General features: G+C 49.7%; 1 protein-coding gene and 1 long non-coding RNA gene across 6 annotated transcripts; one reads left to right on the top strand and one right to left on the bottom strand.

Moving 5' to 3' along the window:
* Positions 1-727: 727 nt before the first annotated feature.
* Positions 728-26,782, top strand: rhbdl1 (rhomboid, veinlet-like 1 (Drosophila)). Of its 5 annotated transcripts, none has more exons than XM_029134100.3 (8): positions 728-1,228; positions 6,179-6,337; positions 10,949-11,173; positions 12,057-12,205; positions 12,295-12,407; positions 20,037-20,137; positions 21,552-21,612; positions 22,168-26,782. In XM_029134100.3, the coding sequence occupies exons 1-8, from the start codon at positions 1,190-1,192 to the stop codon at positions 22,437-22,439; spliced, it is 1,119 nt and encodes a 372-aa protein (XP_028989933.1). In that variant the 5' UTR covers positions 728-1,189; the 3' UTR covers positions 22,440-26,782. The 5 variants fall into 5 exon arrangements, with proteins under 5 accessions (XP_028989933.1, XP_055360419.1, XP_028989934.1 ...); XM_055504444.1 differs by lacking the exon at positions 728-1,228 and adding an exon at positions 1,249-1,320; XM_029134101.3 differs by lacking the exon at positions 728-1,228 and adding an exon at positions 1,338-1,457.
* LOC129603401 (uncharacterized) lies at positions 12,935-19,261 on the bottom strand. Its single transcript, XR_008693217.1, has 3 exons — positions 18,486-19,261; positions 18,025-18,185; positions 12,935-13,990 (listed from the first exon to the last, which is right to left on the bottom strand). It is a non-coding gene; the product is annotated as an uncharacterized LOC129603401 (long non-coding RNA).
* Positions 26,783-26,827: the final 45 nt, after the last annotated feature.

The following is a 26,827-nucleotide window of genomic DNA, read 5'->3' as shown; positions in this document are numbered from 1 at the left end:
CAACACCAGGGTGCGTTTGAGGCCGCGTCACTTTTTTTTTATGACTTAAAATTTACGTCCCCTCAGCTGCTTCCGTCCTCCCTCATCACCATTGTCCCGAGGAGGAGGAGAAGGAGGAGGAGGAGGAGGAGGAGGTGAGGCCACTGCGGGTTTGTGCAGAGAGGAATCACCTTTTAAAGAGGATCTCAGTGATAGGAAGCGCAGCCGCCGCCTGCTGCACGCGTGAGCATCACCGACCTCTTCATGTGCATCGCATTAAACAGAAAAACGGCCTTTGTTCCAGTCTTACTTATAACGAACTACTGCACGGAGGATTCAATTCAATTTAACGTTCTAAATTATTCAGCCACTTCTTATAATTGTCTGTGAGAATCTCGGTGTCATCAGTTAAATTTGCATTGTATCTGATGGCGCTCATCACAAAGTGGTCAGGATTCCACCATATGCCTCCGTTTGTCTTGTTTACACTGAGTGGGTTTGTGTCAGCGAGACCAGACGTTTGCGTGGGGGGTCCTGTTCAAGCGCAAAGCCGCAGTGGCGCCCCCCCTCCCTCCCCCTCCTCCTCCCCCAAGACGTCGCACTTGTAGTGAGGAGAGGAGCCGCAGCCCCTCGCCACTCCCTCCCCTCCTGCGATTGGACGAGAGAGGCCACCCCCCCCCCCCCCGCCTCATTGGTATGCGGGCGGCACGGTGCGCGTGCGGAGGGAAGGGGGGAGAGAGAGAGAGAGAGAGAGGGAGAGAGCCAGTGAGCCAGTGCAATGGGATAGAGCAGAGCGAGGAGGAGGAGGCGAGTGAATGAGGATCTGCCCCTGCCTCGCCTGCGTCCTGCGTGCCCGCCCGACGTCCGCCGGAGCCGGGGTCTACTGCCGCGCCGCGCCGCGCCACGCCGCACTGGCACACCGCACGGTCACGGCTGGTTCTGCGCCGCCGTCCACGCACTCAGCGCCAGCTCTCAGCCCAGCGGAGAGACCAACGGGGACTTGGCCCGCCGGCCGTTCTCCGTCCTCTCATTAAGGGGACGCGGCAGCTGCAAACGAGCCAGACGCCGCAATTTAGGCACGAGCCGCCGCCACCTCGCGCAAATCCCCCCCGCGCGCACCTGATCCCGTCCCCGCCGCCGCCGCCGATCTCTTCTCGCTCCTCCCTATGCCCTTGTCCTCGGTGGCTCCTCTCACCTCCCTGGCCAGTATATGGATAGAAGCTCCCTGTTTCAGCTCATACAAGAGCAGGTAAGCGACAGAGCAGGCGGCGGCGGGGGTTTCTATGGTGACGGGCTCCCCGGCCATCCGTCCGTCCACGGATGGAGACGCGGAGGCTGCGGGTGAGAGCCGCCGCCGGGATCGGTGGCAGCGAAAAGGGGCGGGGGGGGGGGGGTCTGTTTGCACGAGGAAAATGAGCGCGTGAGGCAAGTCGACGGACGCGAGCGTCATGGAGCCATGTGGGCCCCGAGAATGTGAGGTCAGATCATGAGCAACAGCAGAGGGGGGGGGGGACATAATGGATGGGATGTAAATATGAATAGATGTATGTTTGGCTTTGATTGTTGGACTATGTGATTCATGAAATCGATTGATGTAATGAAATCATGCATTCTGAGACGGAGTCGCGGCCGCTGCCTCGGAGGCTGCGGCGGCGTGTTCATTGATGTGCGCGCGGCCGTTGATGTGACGTTTTTTTTTTTCCTCCTTCTTGCAATGTCACTTATGTGCGCGCACGGTTTTAGGGTCAGAGAGTGGAAGACAGAGCATAAAATCCAAGAGTGGGAGAAGAGTTGTGTGGATTCCACCAGTGGAAAACGCTCCTTTTCACATCTGGCTTCTGACACTGTGCTGTGTTTACTGTCCAACCTGTGTTTGAACGGACGGAGATCTGAGGCCAGATCTTTATGTTCCAACCCTACATTTAATAGTGCGCCCGGTGCTTTTTGTGATGAACCAGCCCCTCTCTGTTTATGCTGATTGACAAATGGGCCGCGCCGTCACTGTTCGGGAGGGGGGAGATTGATTGTCTGCTGCAGGCTTTATGGGTCACGAATGACCCATCAGCAACACATTGATTAACAGGCTCAGGAGCCTCTGGGGTGTGTGTGTGTGTGTGTGTGTGTGTGGGTCTGCAATGACTTGCACACTTGCATTTTTATGAATGCGCGTGTTTGGAGGAAGCCCGTGTGGGCCGAGCGTGAAGGCGCCTTGCGGACACACCGGTGACTCATTTACAGTAGAAGCACTTTGCTGGTACAGTAACTCTGACTCGTCTGTGTCAATAACCGTTTCCTCGGAGTAGCAGGTCGTCGGGCTGTTTGCAGACTGTAGCGTGCGGCTGGTTGTGGTATCGATCCGATTGACATGGAGGGCCCCGGGGCCGGCCCCGGAGGCCCCGCTGGGCCCCGGTTCAGTCCACCCGCACTGAACTTCCTTCCGCCTCCGCGACTCCATGCGGCAGCCTTCTGATTTGGGAGGTTCCTCTAATTAAAGCAGAAGGAGGTGAAGCGCTTGGACCCAGCAGGTGGGCCGGTCTTTCCTGCAGAACCCGCCTCACGTAGACGCCGTACGTGGACCCGAGTGGACGGGGGCTCTGCAGGAGCCCCGTCGCACGGAACCACGCGGAAACACTGCAGCGGCGCAGACACGGCGACATGGCTGAGTTTATTAGTCTTTGTCCGCGGGAGGGTGCAGTGCTGAGCTCAGGCTATTTGTGGCCCGCGCGGACGCACACATATGCTCGCGATCGGCAAACGCGCACACACTCACACACTCCTCTTCCTCCGACGGTCCTTCTGTTGCAGCACAGACGATAAGAACCCCACAGTCAGTGGAGCGAGATCTCCCACATAAGTCAGTCAACTCTCATCTGGCTTATTTCTGTCCTCCCCATAAGGAGTCCGGGTGGTGAATGATGTTTTGACATATTTATGTCAAGTAGAAATAATAAGGCTCTCTGCTCTGCCCCCTTTCATCATCTCCGCTGCTAATTTGCATTGAGCTGTATTTGAAAATGCCTCCGGCTGTTTGTGTTTAAACGCCAGAAAATGTAGTTAGACGACTGTTTGCATTATTTCCGTGGCTGTCCGTCTTAAGGAGAGGATGCGTGTCGGCCGGTGTGTGTGTGTGTGTGTGTGTGTGTGGGGGGGTGTTAGTTGGTTGGTCCTGAGGGCACATGGTTTTGTCTGGTGCCTTGGAAATGCCACTGTCCCCTCCAAGCTTGACAGGCTTACACACACACACTCAAAAAGGCCTTTAAAGTTCTGGGGCCCAGCTGAAGGACCCCGTTACTGGGCCGTGCCGCCGACACCGGGCCTGGGAACCACACTGGAGCCGCTGATGCACCCCCCTTGCGTCCCGTGGACCTTATGACCGTGGCGTTTGCTGCAGCGGTGGGTCCGAGCCTGCTCGTCCCACATTCAGAGGCCGTGTCAGTGATGAGGGTGCGACTGGCTGCGTTTTAGCCTGCTGGCTGTGTTTCTATCAGGTCTAGGACTCTAGGGTTCTGTGCTCGGTTGTGGGCTAGGTCCAGTTGGATGGTTTCTAAGGTCCATTCCTCATCACACAAACACCCCCTCTCCACCTCAACCTCCCCTCTGTCTTCTTCTGTTATCGGTGTCTTTCCTTCCATGTTTTTCGTTCCCCTCTCAGTCGTGTGGATCCTATTTTTTTTTCATCATCATCATCATCATCATCATCATCTTTTTTTTCGCCCCCTTTTGTTCCTTTCTGTTGCCTCTCGAATACCAATCTGTCGGGGAAAAGAGGGGAAAGGGGAGGAATCGCAAGAAAGGGATGACACGCAGGCGACTTGTAACCATGGCAACACATGCGGCTTGTCAAAGTGTCGCCCTCGCCAGTGTTGGATTGCTTCAATAATCGCTCCCCTCTCAGAGCTTTTACCCTTTATTCTGCCTGGCTCCTCATCAGCAGCCGACCACGCGCTCGTTCCTTCCTCGTCGTCCTAATTGATCGGCCTAATTGGCCAAAGGAGCCGATCCTCGATGCGGACGGGGCTCCCGGTGTGGCGCTGCTGAATAAGGCCAGGCCGGACCTGGTCGGGTCGGGCCGGGTCGGGTTCGGCGCCGCAGCCGAGCCGGCGCTGCTGCTCCGCGTGCAGCGATGTGCTGACATATGGAGGCTGACAGTAATCAGACGTCTCCTGTGTGGCTCTCTGTTCCCCCTGTCAGCCCGGGCTAAGCCGGCAGCACATTACCATCTGATCTATCTCCCCGCTCTAGCAAGTGGATGCAGCGTACTGGAGTGTGTCACAGCCCTCAGATTGGAAAAAGAAGCAGACGACTCGCTGCCAGACTGCTGCGCTGGGCAGACTCGCGCTCTATAACCCATTTTTTTTTTACCCCCGGTGCAGCTTTGTTTCATTTCTGTCTCTGCTCTTTATCCACTAGTTCATAGCTTCTCCTTCTCCTGCCGCTGCATCATTTCCACCCAGCTCTCTCTCTCTCTCTGTCTCTCTCTCAGTCTCTTGCCTGTCTGTCTCTTTATTTCCTTATGTTTACTCACTTCCTATAATCTTACGTTACAGTGAACGGTGTGACGTTCAGTGACCTTTGACACGGAGAGATTTCATGGATTTTTGACCTTTGCGTTCGTACTGTCGTCCCTGAAGTGATATCAGTAACAGCCTGGGAGGATGGGTGCATATCAAAGCTGGGCTAATACTCCCTACAAGCGGATTCCCATGTTTGTACTGTACATAAAGCATTGCAATTATCATAACCAACAAAAATCCCATCGCTATGCCAACCAGCCGTGGGAAAACCTTCATTTGGAGTCAAGCGTCATCAACACTACCCCATTAGTTCATGCCTCTACTGTTCCTTCCCAGGTGAATAAATACATAAGTGTTTAAGGGAGTCATGAAAGCAGATTAAATGGTATTAACGGGATGTTTGTGTTCGACTAAATGACTGTAAAATCACTGCAAGCTGTGTTGGGGGAAACGAGACACGTACAATTAAGACATTTAGAGGCTCGCTCACGTGCTTCCAGACCTTCGTCAGCACCTTTGTTGAGCGGCGGAGCTTTAAGGCCTGAGACCGACAGAGCGCCTTGATTCCACGCCGCCCTTGTCGCACCTCTGTCGCGCTGTGGGACACGGGTCATGCTGACGCAATGCTAACGCAACATTAACGCTATGCTAACGCAATGCTAATGCAATGCTAACGCCACTCTAATGCAATGCTAACGCCAAACTGATGCCATGCTAACGCCAGACTAACGCAAAGCTAACACCGCGCTAATGCAACGCTAACGCTATGGTGGTGGTCTACTCCCCGCCACCATAATGAAGCCGCGTTAGCATTGAGGAAACGGTGAAATGAGAAGCGGCCGGGCCCTCTCCCCGTGTGGCCTGTTTGCGCGGCTCCAGATTGTCCTCGGGCACATTCGTACAAACAGTCAGACGCGCTAAGCGGAACTGGCGGGAGAAATTAACGCTTCATTGGAGGGCAATCGAGCTGCGTCCGAGGGGGAGAACGTAAGGAGGAGGAAAGGAAGGAACAAGTGCGTTCAGCTGCTGTTTAAAACCCCCACATTACACCGACCGCGGGCAGCGTCACACCCTATACTTCAACAGCCATTTTTAACCCGGCTATTCCCGGCGACCTCGCGCTGCCATCTTTACGCTGCTTGAATCAATTACGCTGCGACGCTGGCACGCTGCGGCCCGCGGGCCTCCGTGAGCGGCCGCGGGCGCCGAACGTGACCGAGGATGGACTCATCCTCAAATGAAGCGTCCACGCGGGCTGAAGTCGGCCTCATTGGACGCTTTCTCTTTCCACGAAGCTTCAGGTCACTGAGTATTAGGATGACGTGGCCGCCCGTCCCCTTTGGTTGCTCTCAGTATCAGCAGCCCTTCTGCTGCTCGCCGTCCTTCCTTTAATGAGGTTCACTGCAGCTTCCAGCCATCATAGTAGCAACATAATTAATACCAGCGTCTGAGCTAATGCTTTCAACCCTGTTGCTTTTATTTGTCTTCATCTGTTGTGTCTCTGTATATTTCTCAGCTGTCTATACTGCTGTTCCCCCTCAGGGCAGACAGATAGCGCTGCTTTTTATTAAGCATCACAGCAACTGCTTCGATATTTGCTCCAGCGTAACTGCTAGCATGCGGTGTCTTTTTTTATTTTTTCCCCCGTCACTGGTCTGACAGTGGGTCTGTCGTTTTTTTTCCAGCTGGACCCAGAGAACACAGGCTTCATCGCAGTGGAGAACTTCACCAGCCTGGTGGAGCACCATGAGCTGCAGCTGGACCCGTCCAAGCTGGACATGCTGTTAGCGCTCGTCCAGAGCAATGAGGAGGGCCAGGTGTGCTACCAGGAGCTCATTGAGCTGGTGAGGAGGTCACACACACACACACACACACACACACACACACACACACACACTGGCCCCCTTTTGTTGGGTTTTCGAGGAAAGGTTACCGAATTGATTCAGACAGAGCCACAAAGCTCCGCGGTGGCCAAAGAATTGACCCGGTCGTTCAGGCCATTGTCCTGAACAGGAGGATCAATCCCTGTAGCTGATGCAGGGCTAAATCCAGAGGCACTCCACGTACCGAATGCAGCGAATATTAGTGGGCACCCACATCGGACCGGTGGAGAAAACACAGGTCAAACACACCTTCCCTGACATGTTTTACTCTGACGTGTGAAGTGTTGTGCCCTTTAGTGCAGATTTTTCCTGTGCTTTAAGTTTGAGGTCAGGCTGTTTTATTCACCTATTCGTGCTTACGGCTCTGTTCCTATTACACATTCATGTGGACCTTTTCATGTGTGTGGAGGCGAGCGCCTGCCTTCGGCTCCGGGTGTCGTGATTAATTCAACGGAGCGAATTTCCCGGCATGTTTTTATTTTCTTAATCTCGTTTTTGTACTTCTCTTTTATTCCCTTATTCGTTTCATTTTGTCGCGTTACCGGTGGTTTGTGATGAGGCCTCTGCGCGTGGAGCTGCCTGATGAATCACCGCATGCATCCACAGCAACTCCACCTTCACCCTTCGCCCCTCGCTGCTCCCTTCCTCTCGGATCCATCAGTTTTGAGCGCGCTCTCATCCTCAACCCCCACGTCCTTGAAGGTACTGATCCGATTACCCTCCTCCGCCCCAAAACCTCCTGCGAGCTTGCGCCGGTTCCGAAACAAAAACCCGGTCGGCATCGCGGCAGCCCGTTAGCCAAATGCTAATTGGCTTCGATTAGCCCAGCACTGCTAGTAGCAGGCAGTAATCGGAGGTAATTTAAGAAGGGCCGGCCTCACACAAATATCGACCCTCAGGTTTGGTTTTAACGATGAGCTGGGAATGCGCGCGGGCCGAACCCACGCTGTTCTGCACAGACCCACTGTTTGCGTCCGTAGCCAGCCTATTAAGCGTTGTATTAATTAATGCAGAGAGCCACGGCCTCTCTGTCGGACACACACACGCACTGACTCATTCATACACACCAGCGCTGCCAGTCCCGCTTTGCTGACTAATTTAGAGGGTATTTGGATGGTGATTTGAATCGGGCCCCCTGCTGTGCTGCGTGTGATGCGTGGAGCGCTGCGGGTTTCTTTACTCTGCACGTTTTCAACCAGGTCCAACCATTTGCTAACACTCGCAGCTTTCACCCTCTCAGCTCTCTTGCTCTCGCATGCTCCCTGACTTTTACCTAAATCTGCCCAGTGGACTTATTCTCTGTCTCACCTCATCCGCGGCTTCTTCTTATGTCCTCTCTGTCTTTTACTACGACGAGCCTTCTCTCTACTTCCTGTCACAACCATGTATCTGTGGCAGATTTATAAGTCGCGCTCCGCGGCGTTTGATAGATGACGGACGTAGTTTGATTTGGAAAGTTCAGCGCCGCCATTATATTATAGCCAGAGCCTAAACTCTGGTGCTTGAGTTGATTTGTAGCCGGGCCTTGATGGGAGATGGAACTTCCCTGCACATTATTGAAATGAGCAGCAAAGTGTGTGTGTGTGTGTGTGTGTGTGTGTGTGTGTGTGTGTGTGTGTGTGTGTGTGTCTTTCTCTGGTTGTGGCGTCTTCGGCATCGTTCCTGTTTCTTGTTATACGTTCCACAACCGTAGCCGCGACCCCTCGCGACCCCGGTGGGCGTGAACGCGTTCGAGACGGCGCTCGTCCTCCGCTCGTCTTCCATGCAGGCCGATCTTAGCCAGCTCCATGGGTTCAGCCAGAGGGGTGAATGAGTAACACTCTGCTAAAACCTCTCCTGGGGAGCCGAGCACACACACTTCTAGAATATAGAATCTGACTACTAATCCACAAAGTGAGATCCTATGGAATATTTATTCATATTGCTGCTTTAAAGTGAGTATTAGTACGTAGTATTATAAACACTTTACAGAGCGCAGACCCAGTTACAGGAAGTGTGCATGTAGTTGGTAAACAGTTTGTTTGAGTCATTTATAGACACAGTAAGTGCCTACAGGGCACCTCTCTCCAGGGACACAGATGCCACCGTTCACCATCACATCCCGCACCGACTCCACTAAAGGCTTTTTGTGTCAGGAAGGCTGCTGGCTTCAAGCGATGCACTCTGCTTAAGTAGAGTGAAGTTTTTTTCTTTTTTTTTATTATTTTTGATTCTTAGCACCCAAATGATTAAACCATGAAGACAGGCTGTGGCTGCAAAACGACCGAAGTGGAAAAATAGGCAGGCTCTTATTTAAAAAAAAAAAAAAAAGATTTTGGGCAGGAAAGAAGTGGAGTATCTGGGTCAGGGTGGAAGGAGCGAGGCTGAGATCTGCAGTGGGAGTGCGTCTGTCTGATGGAGCCGGAGAGGGTGGGGGGGGTGGTGGTGTAAAGACTCTCAGATGAGACAGTAAACATGTGCAGTAGCTGTTGGAAGAGCGGCTAATTGGCACCAGCTACTTATTAACAAATAATACTTTATTGTCTGTGTCATTAAGAAAAGATCAGGCTCTTAATAATGTATCTATTTATTAGCCTCCTATGATGCTGAATAACCACATTTTAAAAATAGTTATTACTAATTACTACCGAGCTTGCAGACACTGACCATGTGCTTTGGCTAATTAATCTGTCAAGGACAATTGACTGGAGCTGAGAGCAGCAGATACATTAAGACAGCACTGCAACACAGGGAGGACGCTCCCTCGCTGTTGAACGCAGCTGTCAGTCCCTGTCCCTGTGGGGGGGCGTCGTTGCCTCGGTGCTCCCACGCTCGGCGTCGCTCCCTCCGCGGCGGACTCCGCTTCATCAGGGCGCTTCCAGCATCACGGCTGCAGGAAGCTGACTAGTATAACTCAGTATAACTGCATTTTCCAGGCCTGGTGTCTGTACTCAGCATGCGTTCCTCCATCTGCAGGTGAGCCAGCCTCATCACTCTGCAGCCCCCTCCCTGTGCATCCTCTGTTTTAATTACCAGTAGATGGGGTCTTTACTGCATCCTGACGTCCAGACATCAACCTTATATTTTTAATTTCCTGAATATTCCTGAATAAAAAGACACCTCTGCTCCCATTGGTGGAACCATCTTTTCATTATGTCTTAATCATTTGCTCATTTGTTTACGCTCCTTGTCCTCCGGTTTGTTTGGCTCATTAGTTTTTACAGACACTGACCCACAGCCTTCGCCGCGCTCCCTGCTGTGCCACATATAACGAGGGTACAGCGACAGAACCTGGCTAATGAATCACCAATGGGCTGCTTTCATGGAGAATTGTTTCCTACAAACCCCCACTGGAGATTTCATAACACTTCACATGAAGCTGCCACATTATTTAAGCTTACTGTTACTTATAATAAACCTCTGCTGTTGATCACATCCCAAGAAACCGAGTGGATTGTTTGATGCAGTAGCTCGTTTAGCCACTTGTTCTCTAAGGACATGCACAGATTTTGTTGAGTGTCAGTCATTTCATCGCCTGTGAGGCCTCCACGCTGGCCGTCGCATACATTCACAGGAAACTATCTGTAGTTGGTGAGCGCGCTTCCAGGGCTGACTCCAGGAAAAGAACCGTATCCTGACAGTTCTCTGCTTGGGCTGTCAAAAAAGCCGCATTAGGATAGTTTCCACCCTAAGCCTCTATATTAAAGAACTTATCAAGAGTTGGTGCAGTCGGCCTACAGGCTGCTGCAGAGCTGCTGCTCAGTAAGCAAACCTGGAGACTGTGATAACACACACACACACACACACACACACACACAACTTCTCTCTTAACAAAGATTTGCTTTTCAAGGGCAAAATCACTCCAGCAGCCCATTTGTGATGGTGTCTGCCAGCAGCCACATGTACATTTTGTCTAAATCAAAAAGCATTTATACATCATTATTCAACTTTGCTCTTAGACATTCATTTTCAGTTCTCTCATCTGCTGTGGGGGGGGGGGGGCATATTTTGTGGCTTTAATATATTAGTCGCTACTAAAATGTCGGAACAAACGTGTTAGTCCTGTTTTATCTGTTGTGATTATGGAAAAACTTTCATCAACAGAAAAACAGAGAAAGGCTGAAATAAGGAGCGTGGCTTCATCCTGTCTCCTGATTGACTGACGGGAGGAGGAGGACTTAGATAAAGCATCATTCCTCTGTGAACTCTATCGAGTACGAGTAGTTGCAGAGCCACAGGAGATCTTCCTGTACTGGTGTTTGAGCCACTTAGCGTGAAGTAAGTAATGGATTTAATTAAGATGAGAAATTCGGCAGCAGGCAATAATGAGATCTGTTCATCGCGGCGAGGTGAGGCCTCCAGCTGCTGACTGTGATGCTCAAAACGACTGGGAACAAGCTTTTTCCGAAAACAAAGATGTCACCGCTCAGAGAAAAACAAAGACGGAGCTTTCCACTGAATCCCAGTCACAATTAACCACTTTGTCAGCCGGCAAAACCTTTCAGATCCAACAAGAAAAGCTCCACCTGTCGACTTTGAGAAGTGCTGGTTATTTCCGTGAGGTCCGAGTGTCTCGTCCGTCCGTCTCCGCAGATGAGCAGCAAACGCTCCAGCAGCTTCCGACGGGCCATCGCCAACGGCCGGCGCACGCTGCAGAGGGAGATCCTGCTGGACGAGACGGGGCTGGGCCTGTACAAGCGCTTCGTCCGCTACGTGGCCTACGAGATCCTGCCCTGCGAGACGGACCGGCGCTGGTACTTCCACCAGAACCGCCTGTGCCCGCCGCCCGTCTTCATCGCCATCATCACCATCGTCCAGGTCAGCGCCGATTGATTAACAGATACTGTTGCCAGTCGTGCAATTATGTGAGTGAACATCGGTAGGTCGTTGTATAATTTCATTTGATTTATTTCATTTGTTACCTGAAGCAGCTTCTCCTGACGGTTCTGTTGGCTCAGTTGCCTCAGAGCCACTGTAGAGGTTCTCTGCCTTTGATCACATGCTTTTACTGTGAGCCCAATATGAGCTGGTAGCATTAGCCTTAGTGGGTACATTTATTGCCATTGCTCCCAGCTAAATCCCTCAGTTCAGCCAACATACATGCTTTTTTTGTACTTCCACACCAATTTTGGAACTTTGAAACCAGGTCAGTAAGCAGCCCGGCCACCGCAGTGGCATTAATTGACCTATTATGTTCGTGTGGGGAAAAAAAAAGAAAAGCACTAACACGGAGGCCCTACGGGACGGCAGCTGAATGGGTCTGGGATTAGCCGGGCAAAAATAACCTATAGGGTCTTAACAGAACTTCATCATTTCCTCAGGAATTAGCATAATTCAGAGGAAGGCGAGCCAAGTGCTCTCAGAATGCCTCCAAACGGCCCTGAATGGCCCGTAACCACCACCAGCATGTGATAATCACAGCTCACACTCGTTTTATTTCACAGAGACAAATACTCATTATTCCGCGAAAAAGAAATTAATGGCACTGAACCAGATGTGCTTTGTTTCTGTAGGCAGTAATTGTCTCCACAAGTCTATTAGGCATCAGCTGAGGAAGAAGAAGAAGAAAATGCTGCGCGTCGCTCATAAAACACAATGGGTTTTGTTTTGGGGAGCGGTTTCCACCTTTTGCACCAGCGTGTGTGTGTGCGTGTACATGTCCATGTGTGTGTGTAATAGATTCGACACGCGTGTGTTGCAGATCATCGTGTTCATGTGCTACGGCATCATGCTGAACAAGTGGGTGCTGCAGACGTACCAGCCGGACTTCATGAAGAGCGCCCTGGTCTACCATCCCGGCCACCGCGCCCAAGTGTGGCGCTTCTTCAGCTACATGTTCATGCACGTGGGGTACGTCTGCACGGGCGCTTGAGTCAAAGTGCACTCGCAGGAGTACAAAGGCATTTGAGCCCTGCTCTCCTTGCGTTCCCCCTCCTCAGCCTGGAGCAGCTGGGCTTCAACGCGCTGCTGCAGCTGATGATCGGCGTCCCGCTGGAGATGGTCCACGGCATCTTACGCATCAGTCTGCTTTACATGGCAGGAGTGCTGGCTGGTGAGTGCCTCGTCTATTACCGTTATCGTGTGAAGTAGCTGTTCCCAAACTGATTTTATTTTAGATCGATGGCCATTTTTTAACCGAGCACTTTGAGCATTTCATTTTTGGGTGCCGCTTGGCGCGTGGGTGTAATGAAGAGAAACCGCAGGGGCTGATGGATGATAGTTCTGATGAACCCGACCCGACCGGTCGCTCTGAGTTTCTCATATATTTTATAATGGCAGGCCACCAAACTGAGTTTACTGTACTGTAAGTAGGATGACTCACGGTTCCCAGAGGCTGCAGCGCTCCGATCTTTGTCCAGAACTCTCATTAAGTTTCATCCAAACTGTTATCGCTAAAGTTTTAAAAATACACTCACTCACTCCTACAGTAAATCTGTTGCTAACTTTCATGTGATCACTCTCAAAGCGATAGCCGTATTCATTTACCTATTCATTTCCAATTCCTTCATTTTCGCTAAGGGTTTTTAGACTTTCAAACACATGCTTCTGTCTGTACATGCGGAGTCAAAGCTCCTCCAAACCGCTCCAGCTCTCAGAACCAGACCCGCTCGCATGCAAATACACTCTTTACTCTCATGAATTATTGTAGCTTTGATTTATTTGAGCCGCGATGATAGAGAAGAGCGAGCGAGCGAGCGGGAAAAGTGGGAGAGTAATGCAGGGTTTCTCTCCGGGGAATCGACCTAAGAGCCATTTGAGAAGCAGTTTTTATTTTCACTTTTTCCACGCTTCGGCCTGACACGATGGAGCGAGATCACCCGCGGTGACATTTGTTCCCTCGGAGCCCGGAGTCAAAGTGCACTCGTTGGAGTTTCTACGAGTTACAAGAGGGATCAAACATCAACTCTCTGGACGTGCTCCACGTTCAAGCATCTGAGATGATGCATGAATGTGGGCCACGTAATGATGTCGCCCTCTGATTCGGGCTGATGCCGTTGAACATCAGTCTGTGTCGGCTCCATTGGGAACACCTACATCTTTTTGACTGCTTTTTGCAAGAAAACCCCCTTTTTGTGCACTGAAATAAAGTATGGCCGCGCACGCTTCGTCCTTGGATGCGTGCTGACAAGAGGAACCCTCCTGTAATTACTTCCCGACCCCGAGTCTCGTCCTTGCTCGTTTCGCATCCGCTCTCCTGCTGCGTGATCAGCAGATGAAGATCTCCCTCGGATTCCGTGACCGGCAGCCGCCCCGGATTTCGGCCGGCATTGACGGGAGGGTCGTTAAATGCTGAGTCACGTTCAGCATTTCATCCCACATTAAGGAAACAGCAGGGAACCTCCGTCTCTCTCTCTCTCCCCGTTCCCGCGGGCGAGCTACTCCTTCGGCTTCTTCGCGAGCTTCTTCGCCGGCGGGTGCCAGAACACTGTGTTCCGCCCTGCGTGAGCCTCGGGCTGTCTGCCTCCTCTCACGCCTTGCAGCTGGAACCAGCCGAGTCCTCCAGCAGCCTCTGCAAGCCTTCGTCTCGTTCCCCTCCGTCATCAGTCCAGGGATCATCTGCTGCCGCAGCTCCCCGCCGGCGTTGCGAATTACTCTCCGGGCGAAGAGTCACGTGGCCTGACGCTTGTTTGTGTCCTGTTGGGGAATTGTAATGGAAATGTGATAAACGTCTCCGTGTCAATTTAACCTCATTGTCGCTCGCTAGTTGATACAGTCATTAGCCAAACGCGTCACGCCGAGTTCCATGCGATGTTTAATCCTTCAGCGGTTGATTAATGGAGCCGTGGCACCAGGCGGGTCGGCGGCGGCGGCGGCGGCCATGACACCCGCTGCATCGTCGCTCCTAATTAAGCCTGATGATCGTTGCAGTCTTCTCTCATGCTAACAAAGCGTTGTTTCTGCATGACTGCAGGTCTTCGGGCGTGGATTTGCCTCCGTTCCTGTTGTATAACTGGATGATGCTCTGAACATACTGTATTTAGGCGATTATATCTACTGCCAGCGAACAGAGGAGCTTGGTACCTGGCCAAGAGTGACTTTGTCTATCATCGATTATACTGATGTTGAGTCGAGGCACGCGAGCTGCCTGTAGAAATGCTTTCTGATGGAACCTACAATACACCCAGATGAACAGAAGCATAGGAGATTATCATTTCAGGAGCCAAGTGGCCACTGGTTGTTTCTTTGTGTGCACATCTGTTCAGAAAAGCTTGGAGATCGAGTTATGTTGTGTTATATTTCTGTCAGCGTGACTTGTGGATTTGTAGTGAAGCTTTGTAATGAGCTCAGTGTTGACGATGAGCTGCAAAGGCATAAATATTACGGATGGCAGTGCCGTCAACATCCTGAATGCCACACGGCTTATATATGAAGAAACAGCGCTGAACCGAATGATTTACAGCCGCGTTACCGTCGAGTCTGAGCAGAGAGTCATGACGTTTTTTGGTCAAATTATAGATGTAAAGTAAAGTTGAGTGATGTGAGGTCATGCTTCATCAGCAGAAAGCACAACTAGGGTAATGAGTGGGGGATGTAACTAAAAGGCCAATCAAGGAGCAAGAAATGACTCTGACTCTGACTGTGACTCACCTCCAGCTCTTGTGGAGACATCATGGTTGCATGCGTATTGTGGCTGGCTGGAGGTCACTGTGGGAAGCTGGAGGCCTCATCAGCAGAGTTGTCCCTGTGCTGCTGTGTCCAGGTGAATCCTAATCGCTCTGTGCTCATTGTGGATTGCAACGCCTGTTGCCGGGGTGTCACCTGTGCCAACTGGGAATGAGCCTCCACATACAAACCCATTCAAGCGCTGTGCGTAGAGCTGGAGTCGGACTCCCCCTGGCGCGGAGCTGAACCGTGCTCCGAGGAGGCGGGGGTGACCTTGGTGCGTCTGCCAGCCTGATTATGGTAATTTCCAACCTCCCCACAGTCGAGTCCTCGTAGCTCCCTTCAACCAACCCCTAGCGCTCGGCTCATAACGCCGAGGTGACCGGCGTCTCTACCGTAATGATCCGATTTGGAAGGAGCGAGTCCATCAGCTTTATGGACGTCTCTTGGCCTTTGCCGCGTGAGGCTCTACATCTCAGGCTTCCCGTTGGACTTGGAGGGGACCCAGTTTCTCTAAGTTTACCTCCCGCCTGCGTCGGTGGTCGCTTTTCAAGGTTCTCCGATAAAGAATCCCGTCACGCTCGCCGCCGCCGTCGCTGCGACGGTACAACCTTGAACGCGGGGAGCGATTTCGCGCTCTTTGTTGTTGCAATGTCGGGAGGATTTGAGTAATTTCCATCCAAGGTTAAACTTGTTAGCGGAAAAAGCAGTCGTGAGCGAGAGGGGCTTCGCTCGAACTCGACTGCAGCTCTTCCTCCACTGCCGCTGCATGATCTGAGCCCAGATCAGCTTCCATCATGCTTCACCCTGTGCTGTGCTGAGTCGTCTCCTCTCAGCAGCTCTGAGGATGTGGCCTGTGGACATTATTGATTTTCCCCGATGCCCCCTGGGCTGCGTGCTAGTATAAATATTATCATATTTTTCCTCATGTGGCAAATTTGAACATGGGTAGAATAACACAATAAGCCTCCGAGGAAACCAAGGGCAGGGTCTGTTTACCGTGGCCACGTTGGCTCACTGTGAGACTGATTAATTGTTTGCCGCTCGCGGGCAGAGCTTGGCATTAACGGCCCGGGAATCATTGCGGTATCGCTTCTCCTTCCTTTATGTTCTGTTTTTTTAGATGGTTCTTTAGAACGAGTCGCGTCGTGTTTCACGTCGCGCTCCGACACTCGGATGCGTGTTCCTTGTCACGGAGCGCTTTTCCTCTAATGATCTGCACCGGCGGCGGCGCGGCAGCGAAAGTGTGTGGCGTTTTGTCGCTTTGAGGATGCTGACAGTTCGGATGCTCCCCCGCAGCTTGACACGGAGGATAAGTCAAACTTTACAGACTCCGTCTCCGCCTTCATGTCGTGTGAGGTGCGTTTAGCCCCCCCCCATAAAAAAAACACCCGCTGCTGCTCAGCTCGGTGCACGAAGAGCTGGAATAAGATGTTAGATTGGATGAGAACCGAGCGCCACGAGTCACGATGAGTCATGGAACATATTTCCAGTAAAGGTGATATTTCCTTTATCTGGTCCTGTCTGGATGAGACAGAGGCGTCAATCTACATCTCGGGGGAAAAATCTCTTCAACGGAACCCACCCAGTCTGACAGGATGATTATGGTTACAAATAGGCCTTCAGTTCCACTCCATTACAAGAATCTGAAGCCATGCCCTTTCAAAATAAAATGTAAAGAAGAAACTGTTCGACTATAATAATAATATTTAAACGCTGTTCATCTGAATGCATGGTTGCACCACTAGTCTTTCGTGTCACTGTGCCTCACGCAGCCACTCACTGACTTGTTTCATCAGCGTCCCTCTAGTCTTATTTGTGCTTAGTAAATAAATCGTATCAGGCACTTTCCCAGTTTATTGGCCCACAGAGGCAGCCCTGTGACTGTGGCACTGCTGACTTCAGCACATCTCCGCGCCGGGCCACGGGATTTAATGCATACAGGATGGATTGGTCCGGGGAGGATGTGTACAAACAGAGCGGGCTGAACGTGAACGGCAGCAGCCCCTCAGCGTTGTCTGTCAGGCGTTGCCCCTCCCTGATCCACCGATCCAGGCCCGTGAGCTCAGGTGCTTTTCTATTCCGAAGCTCTACTATTAAATCAGAACAGATTGCTTCGGAATGATAAACCCCAGTTTCTTCATGTCTCATAATAATTCATGACAAAATAAATTTGGCCCGTGTGGGTGATTTTTCCTCATAGTTCGAAGCGATAGGCTAAATAAACATTCATTGTCCTTTATTGGTCCTCGCCTGCGTAGTTTATTGACTTGCCAAGCAAGAGGTGCAGCTCAATGAATATTAATGTTCCCAGACACCATTTAGGCTTCCAGAAATACCTACTGTCAGGCTTTTTAAAAAATTAAATGTATGTCAAGTATTTACAGGCCCCCATAACCAAAAAATCCATTCATCTAGATTAAACTCTCAAAAAGCTGACTGTGTTTACACGCCGCTCACTTTCCCTCCAAGCTCCACTGAATTGTTATAAATACGAGCGTTTCACTATACGTGAGACGTGTCATGTTTCGGCCGAGACGTGATTCCCAGTATTTCTGGAGGATTAGAGGCTTTTATTGCACCGTTTGCTGCCACAGCCTTGAGTGGAGTGGAGCCTCAGGCACTGTCAAGCTTTGGCCTCCGATCAGCTTAGCACCTCTCGCGTTCCCCTTTCCTCCAGACTGACTGAAACACACAGCGCTGACCCATATCTTAAGGGCAGCGTTAATGGTGCAGCCTGTTTGGATTGTGAGAGAAGTCTGAATTGAGAATAAACCATGTGACGGGGAGCGACCGGGGCCCTGAGCGGAGCCAGACATATCCTCTGCACAGAATATATCGCCGGCACTTGCGAATGTTACACGCTCGCGGAGAGATTTGAGGATGTTGATGACGACTTCGGGACGGCGACAATAAATAATCAGGGCGCGGGATGGAACCTGTCAGCGCCGCACCGAAATAATCGCACACCTCGGGTCTCGGCTCCCGCTGAGCGCGAGAATGCTAAATCTTAAATCCTCCCCGAGCGGGGGAGCCCGCATCACAGGCCTGTTTAATATTCATACCGGTATTTTGGAGCCGCTGCTAAAGCAGAGTGAGCGGGAGGAGCGAGCAGTTTGTTTCCTCCCTGCGGAGCCGGTCTCTTCCTCTGAGCTGGAGGTCTCAGACTGACTCCTCTTCATCGCCCACAGATGGGGAGCCACGTCCCTGACAAGACTGCAACCAGCTGTAAAATTAATCACAGAGCAGCCTAGTTCACTTATGGTCAAATATGGATCAATGATAATTATTACTACTATTATATACGTATATACAGATAAAATAAGAACACTATTTGAGTATTTTTTCACAGGTTTGTGATGTGTTGCATTCACATCCACAAAATAATTAAAATAATATTTATTGTACTGACTCTTTCGAAACAGTTAAAGTTGAAACTCCCAGCTAATATTTCTAATTTATAAAGAGAATATATTCTTCTGTTCAATTTCAATCCACATCTAATGTATTGAAGTAATGACTTAACAGCAAAAAGAAATGAAGCCCTGGGAAAGGACTGAAAAGAAAAATGTAGACGTCGACGCTGCCAAAGTTGCTCCAATTGAATTTTTGCTCCACTTTGAAGAGATCACAGACCACATGCTGCACGCCACGCTGTGTAATTGCGATTTTGTGGAACCGCTAAAAATGGGACACAGTGAATCTCCTCGAATCTTTAGCTGAAGCGCCAACCTTCATGTGCCCCATAAATCCGCATAATAGTCCATAGGCGTCGGAGCGATGAGAGACGAATGGCCCCGGACACTATCGGTCTTCGCGTGATCACCGCCGCCACCGCGCGCTGACGAGGCGTCTTTGAGGCCGTTTACTCGGCAGCCGTGCGCGCGCGCGCGCACAAAATATGAACGTGACAACGTTCGTTAAGGATCTGAGATCACAACTCCAGCAAAAACCCCAAGTGTGATTAAAAAGGGGCTGTTTTGTTTTATCGGGCCTCTTCGCTTCCCTTATCAGCTCATTTGCATAATTAACAGCGGCCGACGCCGTCCGCGCGAGCGAGCGCCTGGCAGCGCGAGTTCTGCTGCTTGGGATCGTGTCCTAATTCACGGCGTCGCTGCGAACGCGGAGGGACAGCAGGTTCGCGCCTTCGCGTTGTTGGCGCATGCGCTTTTAACCCTACTCCGTTGTCTGGCGGGAGGATCTGCTGATTGTCCACACCGTCCACAGAGATGATCCTCACGTGCTGACGCCTCTCCAGCAGATGCAGCTTCAAACGCTCCCATTCACGCAGCTGATAAACCTGGTAGTTGCACAGTTTATGCAAATTGTTCATTTCAACACAAAACACACTGAGATTGCTATTCAGGGATGTTTAATCAAGTGACAGGACTTAATCAAACACTGTTGAGCGTTCGAACATCAAATACACACATGGACTTAATGTGGTCATATATTATCTCCGCAGTCAACAGGTTGCAGCGATGTGTGCCCTGCTGTTGTGTGTCCATTTAACATGACGACTGTCTCCTTAAACGGCACATTTGGCTTTTATCCACATCTCCATATCCCGGATTATTCGGCGCTCGTGAACGCAACACGAGGTGTTTAGGGAGCATGCAGACTGGAAGCGATCCTCTTCAGCGGCGTCCGCCTGCGTTCCGCCGGCCACACTTTGATCAGATAGCGATTTAATTGCGGCGTCCTGAAGGAACGGACGACTTGGAACATTTCATTTCATTTCATTTCGCCTGTCGTACCGCTCTGATGTAATCAGTCTGCCGCGGCTGGAGCGGAGACCGTTCACGTCACAGAGCGTGTTTGTGTTTGTGTGTGTGAAACTAAAGGGCACGTGAAGGTCAGCGGACGGAGCACAGGGGCGTGTTTGACAAAGAGCTTTTTAGAGAAATGCTCAGAGGAAGGTGACTTATGCTGTGATGAGTAATCAGACTCTAAAATGCTGTCCTTTGCTCTTCCTACCAACACACACACACACACACACACACACACACACACACACACACACACACACACACACACACACACACACACTCTGCTCACGTTCCGTCTCTCTCCGCAGGTTCTCTGACCGTGTCCATCACCGACATGCGTGCTCCGGTGGTGGGCGGCTCCGGGGGGGTCTACGCTCTGTGCTCGGCGCATCTGGCCAACGTCGTCATGGTAACTGCATCATCGTTATCAACATCGGCGTCCCTTCTATTGTTACACGCTGTACATCTGGAAAGCGGTTTCCAATGGAGCGAAAATGTCAGCGAGCTCCACTTTTTTTTTTTATTTATTTCGATTTCTTTCCCACTGCAGTGGGTTCACACCGTAATGTAATAATAATTTTCACCACATGACCTATTATCGAGTCATCAGGTACCTTTTGCTTCTTTCGCTGTTCCCATTATCTGTAACAACAAGTCTCCTGTCAGGATCTCACATCTATTATTAAGAAGTGATATTTGTGTCCCCTGACACAGACAGTGAATCCCCCCCAGATGCTGCATGACGGATCCTTTGTGTTTTTTTCTTCCTCCCTGTATTTATTTGTGTGCGTTTCTGTCGCAGGGCTTCTGTGTGGAATGCCTTCCACGTTCTCCTCAACTCTTGAGGCGCTGTTACATCTGACGAATCGCTTTAACTAATGCTGATGTTCACTGTGGGCGGCCGAGACGCCAGCAGCGATAGAAATCAAAGTGCGCTGACGGGCCCTGAGCAACGACTGTGTAGCTGTAGAACTGTGCTCGTGGCACCGAACAGACAGTTTATCAGGGTTGTCGTGGGGAAAGTCCTTAAAGACACGTCTGGTCCAACCTTTGACCATCATGGTTTGTTTCCAGGACATTTTGTATATTGGTGCCTCTTAATCTCACACACACACGCACACACACACACACACCTTCAGCTGTGCTCCATTTCAATGTCAGCGGTGTGATAACCAGATCTGTACCAGACAAAATGGATTGGCTGCCCTTTGTTCAGCGCTCGCCCTCCTCGTCCTCCTGTGAGAGCGGAGGCACGTCAAATGCAAATCGCCTCCGATCAGAGAGCAGCGGCGTCACATCGCACCCTGCTGTGTTGACCGCTCCCCTGCGCGATAGCCATCATTTAGTTGCCGAAACACTGAGTGCCAAATATTTATATTTTTTATAATTTTTATTTTTTATTATTTATATACTTATTCTTTCAGTGTTGCGTGGTGTTAAAGTAATGGAGCAAACTGGTCCTGGCTCTTTTCCCCCACAGTCTGTAGAACTGAGAGGATGTGATTGGTGCAATTATTCAACCTGTGGAGTAAACATATTATTATAGGTCAGGATGTCACTTGAACAAACACTGAAGCAATTTGTTGGTCATTTTCACCCTCTGTTCCGTGATCGTAGCCCTAATTGATACTGTGCCACTTGGTTGGAACCAGTAAGTGGAGAGAGCCAAGTGTATCGTCACGTCTCTGTCTTCTGAACGTGACCCCTGGATTCAGAGCGCAGTGTTTCGTGCCCGTCTCCTAACACACACGTACTGTGAGCTGCACGCTGAGGTTGTGTCGTGATTGTTTGCGCTGACGTGACACTTTCGCTCTCTGCTGCAGAACTGGGCCGGGATGCGCTGTCCGTACAAGCTGCTCCGCATGATCCTGGCGCTGGTTTGCAGTAAGTTCTCCAGATTTCCTCCCAGAGTCCCGCCTCATGTCCTGCTGCTGCTTTTTTATTATGTGGAGTGCACCGAGTTATTGCTTCAAACTATTCTTCATTTGCAGCAACTCTTTATTAAGTATTTATCATCTGAGAGAAAGACTCTGTTTGGACACGTTGCTTTGTTGTCAAAGAATTTGAGTCACTTGTCCTTTTTCTCTACACGCGGGCTGATACGCTGCGACTTTCATTACTGAGCAATATGTTCCCTCCATCTGTCCGGCGCCTGACGCCCCCAAACTGAGAGTCGGCGAGTCTCCGTCGGAACGTTATGTCTCTCCTCCGCATTTTCGAAACATGGGATACAGCATTTCAGAATAAAATGTGACCCAGCTGGTGTGAAGACTAAATTACCGTTTGTTTTATGCTACAAATGCGTTCAGCTGCAGAGGCTTAAAGCATAAAGGACAAATAGCAGATAACATACGAAAGCCATGAGTAGAGATGCAGATGAATGTGACCTTTGACCTTTCCTGACTCGACCTTCTCCTCACTCTGGTCCTGTCTCCACAGTGAGCTCGGAGGTGGGCCGCGCCGTCTGGCTCCGCTTCTCGCCGCCGCTGCCGTCCTCGGGGCCCCAGCCCAGCTTCATGGCACACCTGTCGGGGGCCGTGGTGGGCATCAGCATGGGCCTGCTGATCCTGCGCAGCTACGAGGAGAGTCTGCAGAAGCAGTGCTCCTGGTGGGTCATCGTCTTCTCCTTCATCACCTTCCTCCTCTTCGCCATCTTCTGGAACATCTTCGCGTACGAGCTCCTGGGGGTGCAGATCCCCCCCCCTCCCTGATGACGGCCCCCGCTTCACGCCCTCCTGCACATACAGTCCCCCCCTCTGATCGTAATTAACTTTCCCATTTCCTCTCATGTTAGACCCAAATGAAACGATAAGAAGTCAGTCAAAACTAAAATTGACCAAGAATTCTTTTTTACAGATACTTTGCAAATCAAAGAAATATATCTCTTTTATTAAAGAGGGATTACAGTAGCAACAAATACAGGTGAACGCTCCTCAGATCCACTTTGAGGAGCAATATATCCTTTTATATACTCTGAAGTCATTCTCATTACCAGCGCTAACCTTTCAGTCAGCATTTAGCCATTGTGCATTTTTTAGAGGCTTTTTAAAAAGCACTTGCATCAGTTGTTGTTTTATTGCGTCCTTCATACGCGTAAAGACCTAAAACAGGAGGAATCTGAGTTCATGAGGCATGAAAAGAAAAATGAATCAGAGGGAGGAGAACGCCAGGAGTGAATTTACTGTCTTTTATAAAGATTGGAGATGAGGATCTATTGCAGCAACCGCCCCCAAAACGAATACGGTTTCAGCATTTCGCAGAACAGAAGCCTGAATTGGAAAATGTGGAAAGAGTTTCAGGACGGAGCGTTTAAACCTGGGGCAGCAATAAAAAAAAAAATCTGAAGCGCCAGTGAAATCTGATTTTTTCTTTTTTTTAATTTCACTTTACCGCCCTGCTGTAACTCACAGGGATCACTGGGGCTTTGTGCTAAGTTGCTGACACACTAAGTCTAATGAAATGAAATCATTGGTTTTCCTTGTCAGAATTCCTTGTTAGAGCCGTTGCAGGAAGGAAGGAGAGGCTGTAAAAGCCAGATAGAGGCGCTAGGTCCTGTCACCAAGGATGCGTTTGCTTTTTCTATAATGATTGCATAACATTATACCTACACTGTGGATACAGAAATATAGTTCACACAACACACACGACACGCGACAACCAGGAGTCAAAGCTCCTGCGCGACAGGAGGAGAAAGAAAAAGAAAATTAAGAGAAAATGACAGTTCCTTGGATGTCACCACTTCAGCGAGCGAACTCCTGCTAGCGTGTCTGTCGCCACCCACCGACCTGCTAGACGCACCGTGTAAAATATGCCATGTCATACTCTGTGGCTGTCAGCGAGACAAGGACACACACAAACACACGCACTCCTCGTTGCCTCTGAGAGCCACTGATCCTGTAGGTCACCACGGACAAAGCAGAGAGAGGAGCACGCACACACACACACACACACACACACACACACACACACACGTATACACACACACACGCACACACACACACACACACACACGTATACACACACACACGCACACACACACACACACACACACACACACACACACTGGGTTCTGCCTGCTCTCGTTCTGACAGACTGAACTGGGGAGGGCGTGGATGAGTCATCACCTGACCTCTGACCTTCGCGTCCCACAGGGCATTGGGGTCTCTCTGTCAGGCCCAGTCTATACCTCAGTTTCTCATTCTTAGGGACTGTATACTTTTGTAAAGGAATGTACTTATAAAGAAAAAAATAGTGTTATTAAGTTGTCCCCATTTTTCAGTTGATAGTGGATGTGTATATTGTATGTTCATATCCAAGAGTATATTTATTGTATTTTTTCCTCTTTGGGAGGAAAAAGAACGGTTTCAAATGGTGCAAAATTAATGCTATGATTGTTTTCCTCCTGTATGGCTCCTCTGAAAAATAGCCCACGAGGCAAAATACCCCGATCACAGACGACTCGAGCTCACTTGATTTTATAAATCTCTAGTGCTTTACAAAATAAGCCATAGAAAGAACTAATTAGAGAGAGGAAAGGGTCTTTGTTGATCGTACGCATCAGTCAACCTTTGTTTTTCCTGCGTGATCAAACATCTGTTTGTTGTGAGTATTTAACACATGCGGTAAAAGAAGACAAGCCCGGACCGTCTGAAAAGCCGTTTTCATGTAGCTGAACTCATTTTCAAAACTTGTTTGTGTTTGGTGGAGCTTCAATTTGCAAGTGCCCCCCCCCCTCCCTCCTCGAGTGTCTGCCTCCGCTGCAGTTCTTCTTCTTTGCCAAATAAATTATAGACAGGTCTTCTGTTGTATAATATCTCCAGAGTGGCTGAAGCTCTTGCAAAAGCTGAGGCTGAGGATTTACATTTAACCAAGCTATGTTCCACTTTCACCCAATCAATAATTCATCTGAATGTCCAGTGGCTGCCTGGAACGAAACGAAATGAGCATTTGCCGATTTTGATAGTCGGTCATAAATACAGTCCTCTGAATTTGCTTCCACATGCAGACATCAGTAATAGCGCAAGGACGTGTTAAATGTGGGAATAAGCCATTTTCAAAAACATTAAAAAAGAAAAGATCAGCCAGTTCGCAGACGTTATGGATACTTGTTGGAAAATCTTCAGTATATGGAGAATTATTGTGTTTTTGCTTAGGTTAGCAAGACTCATTGATAAATAATGCATACATACCCTGTTAGCCTGTAATGAAGATGAAGAAGATGCCTGAGTGGAGGTTAATGTGCCTCTTTAACTTAAGATTCATAGGAACCCACAAGGGTTGTACAAGGGCTAGTAAATGGCTATGTTTTAGTAGAACATATGAACTGTGAATCCTACCCCTCCTAGAAGTACGTATAGGACTCAAATACAGCTTTTATGAATTAGTGTTGCCAGTAAACAGTGCAAACCCTTCAGTATTTATTTATTAGAGCCACCAGAACCATGTCCTGAACAAGTTTGTTTCTTAGGAGTAGGTTACGACTTTCCTGAGACAAATCTCCTGGGCCTGAGCCGACCGCACCAGAACACCTTCACAGGGAAGGTGCGATGAAAGCCCCACCGACATTCAGACAGCAGCTCCAGAACGAGAGACGGGCCCGACTGGTGCCGGCGCTGACGGCATGTGACAGCTTGGGTTTGTGAGGGACAGCATAAAGCCCCTTGACAGGCTTCCGCGTCCTGTCACGCTCGCATCACAACGCCCTGTTTCAATATGGTCACAACTGCAGTGTGAACCCTGCTGTAGCTTAAAACGGCTCATTTCTCTGCTTGTCCCCCACAGTTGACGTTCATCTGACTGCGTTTTCTAATTTCCTGTTCGTCATATGAGCTTTTTAGTCCTATTATAATTTGACGGGTGTCACGTCCTATGGTCTCTACGCTGTAATCTTTCTTTGATGCTGTTTTACCCTTTGCCAATCCATTGTGCTGTTGTGCCCAATGCCTTGTTAAAACCTATAAAAGCTCAGGCTGAAGGGCTGCTTTGCTGTTAGATTTATTCTACATGATCCATAAAAGAAAGTTACAAGCATAGATTCAGCAGTCGCTCCGAATCGCTGCCGCCAACAAGCCGACCAGGCTGCGTTTGCCTATTGTTCCTTGCTGCTCGGGCTGCAGGGCTGTGTGGGTAAAGCAGGCAACTGGAGCTCCAGACGGACAAAAAGCTGCTTTGGAGGTTCCTGAACTTTCACACCAGCGTCCCTGATTGTTGGTGTTTGGCTTCAGTCCCAGATGATGGTGAATGTGGGTGTGATGCAATGTGTAAAACAGGGTCAGGTGGTACAGTTTGGTAAAGAAACTGCTGTGCACCCGCTGAACTAAACGTGCAGCTGTGAAACTCCGTGTTTGCAGATTGTGATAGTTTTAATGAAGCTAAAGCCACGTCTGATCATGCAAAGATAATATTTACTAGTCTGTAACAGAGCACAGATGTAGAAATGTACTGACGGCAGACTGGTTACTGTCAAACTAGATTCCTTTTCTGGAGATGAAGGTCAGTGATGAACAATGTAGGATTTAGGTTAACGCCATTTCTACAGTCTCGGTTTCACGGTTTCTCGACTCGGTTGAGATTCTCTTCGCAATCGTGGTTTCTGCCTGAGCCACTCGAGGTCACGCAGGATGTTCCAGGTGATTTCCTTTAATGCCAACTGTGTCCCTCTGACGGTAGCGAGTCCAAAACATCCTGTCTGTGCTGCTGTGGTGGTTTTTCATGAGCTGCTTACTTGTATCGACAAAATGGTGCCAAGCTTACGAGGTCCAGCCTCTTAAACCGGATGAGAGGTCGGACCAACACAGCGTTTACAAAAGGAAAAGCAGAAGCTATTTTTCTCTTGGTCACGAGGAAACAACTAAAGAAAAACTAAATTTACATATGGATAATTTCTATCAAAGTCCTCATTATTTCACAAGCTATTGTACTTTTTAAATGTTCTAAACTGAACCATTTTATATTGTATATATAAATATATTTTGTTTTATTTTGTACTGTTCATTGTATTTTGCTTTCATTTCGAAACAATATGAATAAAGAACAATACTGTGGCAACATCCCACTGCTCCGTGTCATTGATTCATTGATGTGTGTTTCATTATTTACA

The sequence above is a fragment of the Betta splendens genome, chromosome 19 (assembly GCF_900634795.4).
Source record: "Betta splendens chromosome 19, fBetSpl5.4, whole genome shotgun sequence".
Classification (NCBI taxonomy): domain Eukaryota; kingdom Metazoa; phylum Chordata; class Actinopteri; order Anabantiformes; family Osphronemidae; genus Betta; species Betta splendens.
Note: the sequence above shows the minus strand (reverse complement) of the source record. Positions and strands in the feature narration are given on the sequence as shown.

Bases quoted from the DNA above. Each gene is read 5' to 3' on its own strand.
- rhbdl1 (XM_041068399.2), top strand. From the start codon at position 4,635: ATGGGTGCATATCAAAGCTGGGCTAATACTCCCTACAAGCGGATTCCC. The intron at 11,174-12,056 runs GTCAGCGCCGAT...CGTGTGTTGCAG, and splicing joins CCATCATCACCATCGTCCAG to ATCATCGTGTTCATGTGCTA. The intron at 12,206-12,294 runs GTACGTCTGCAC...CCCCCTCCTCAG, and splicing joins TACATGTTCATGCACGTGGG to CCTGGAGCAGCTGGGCTTCA.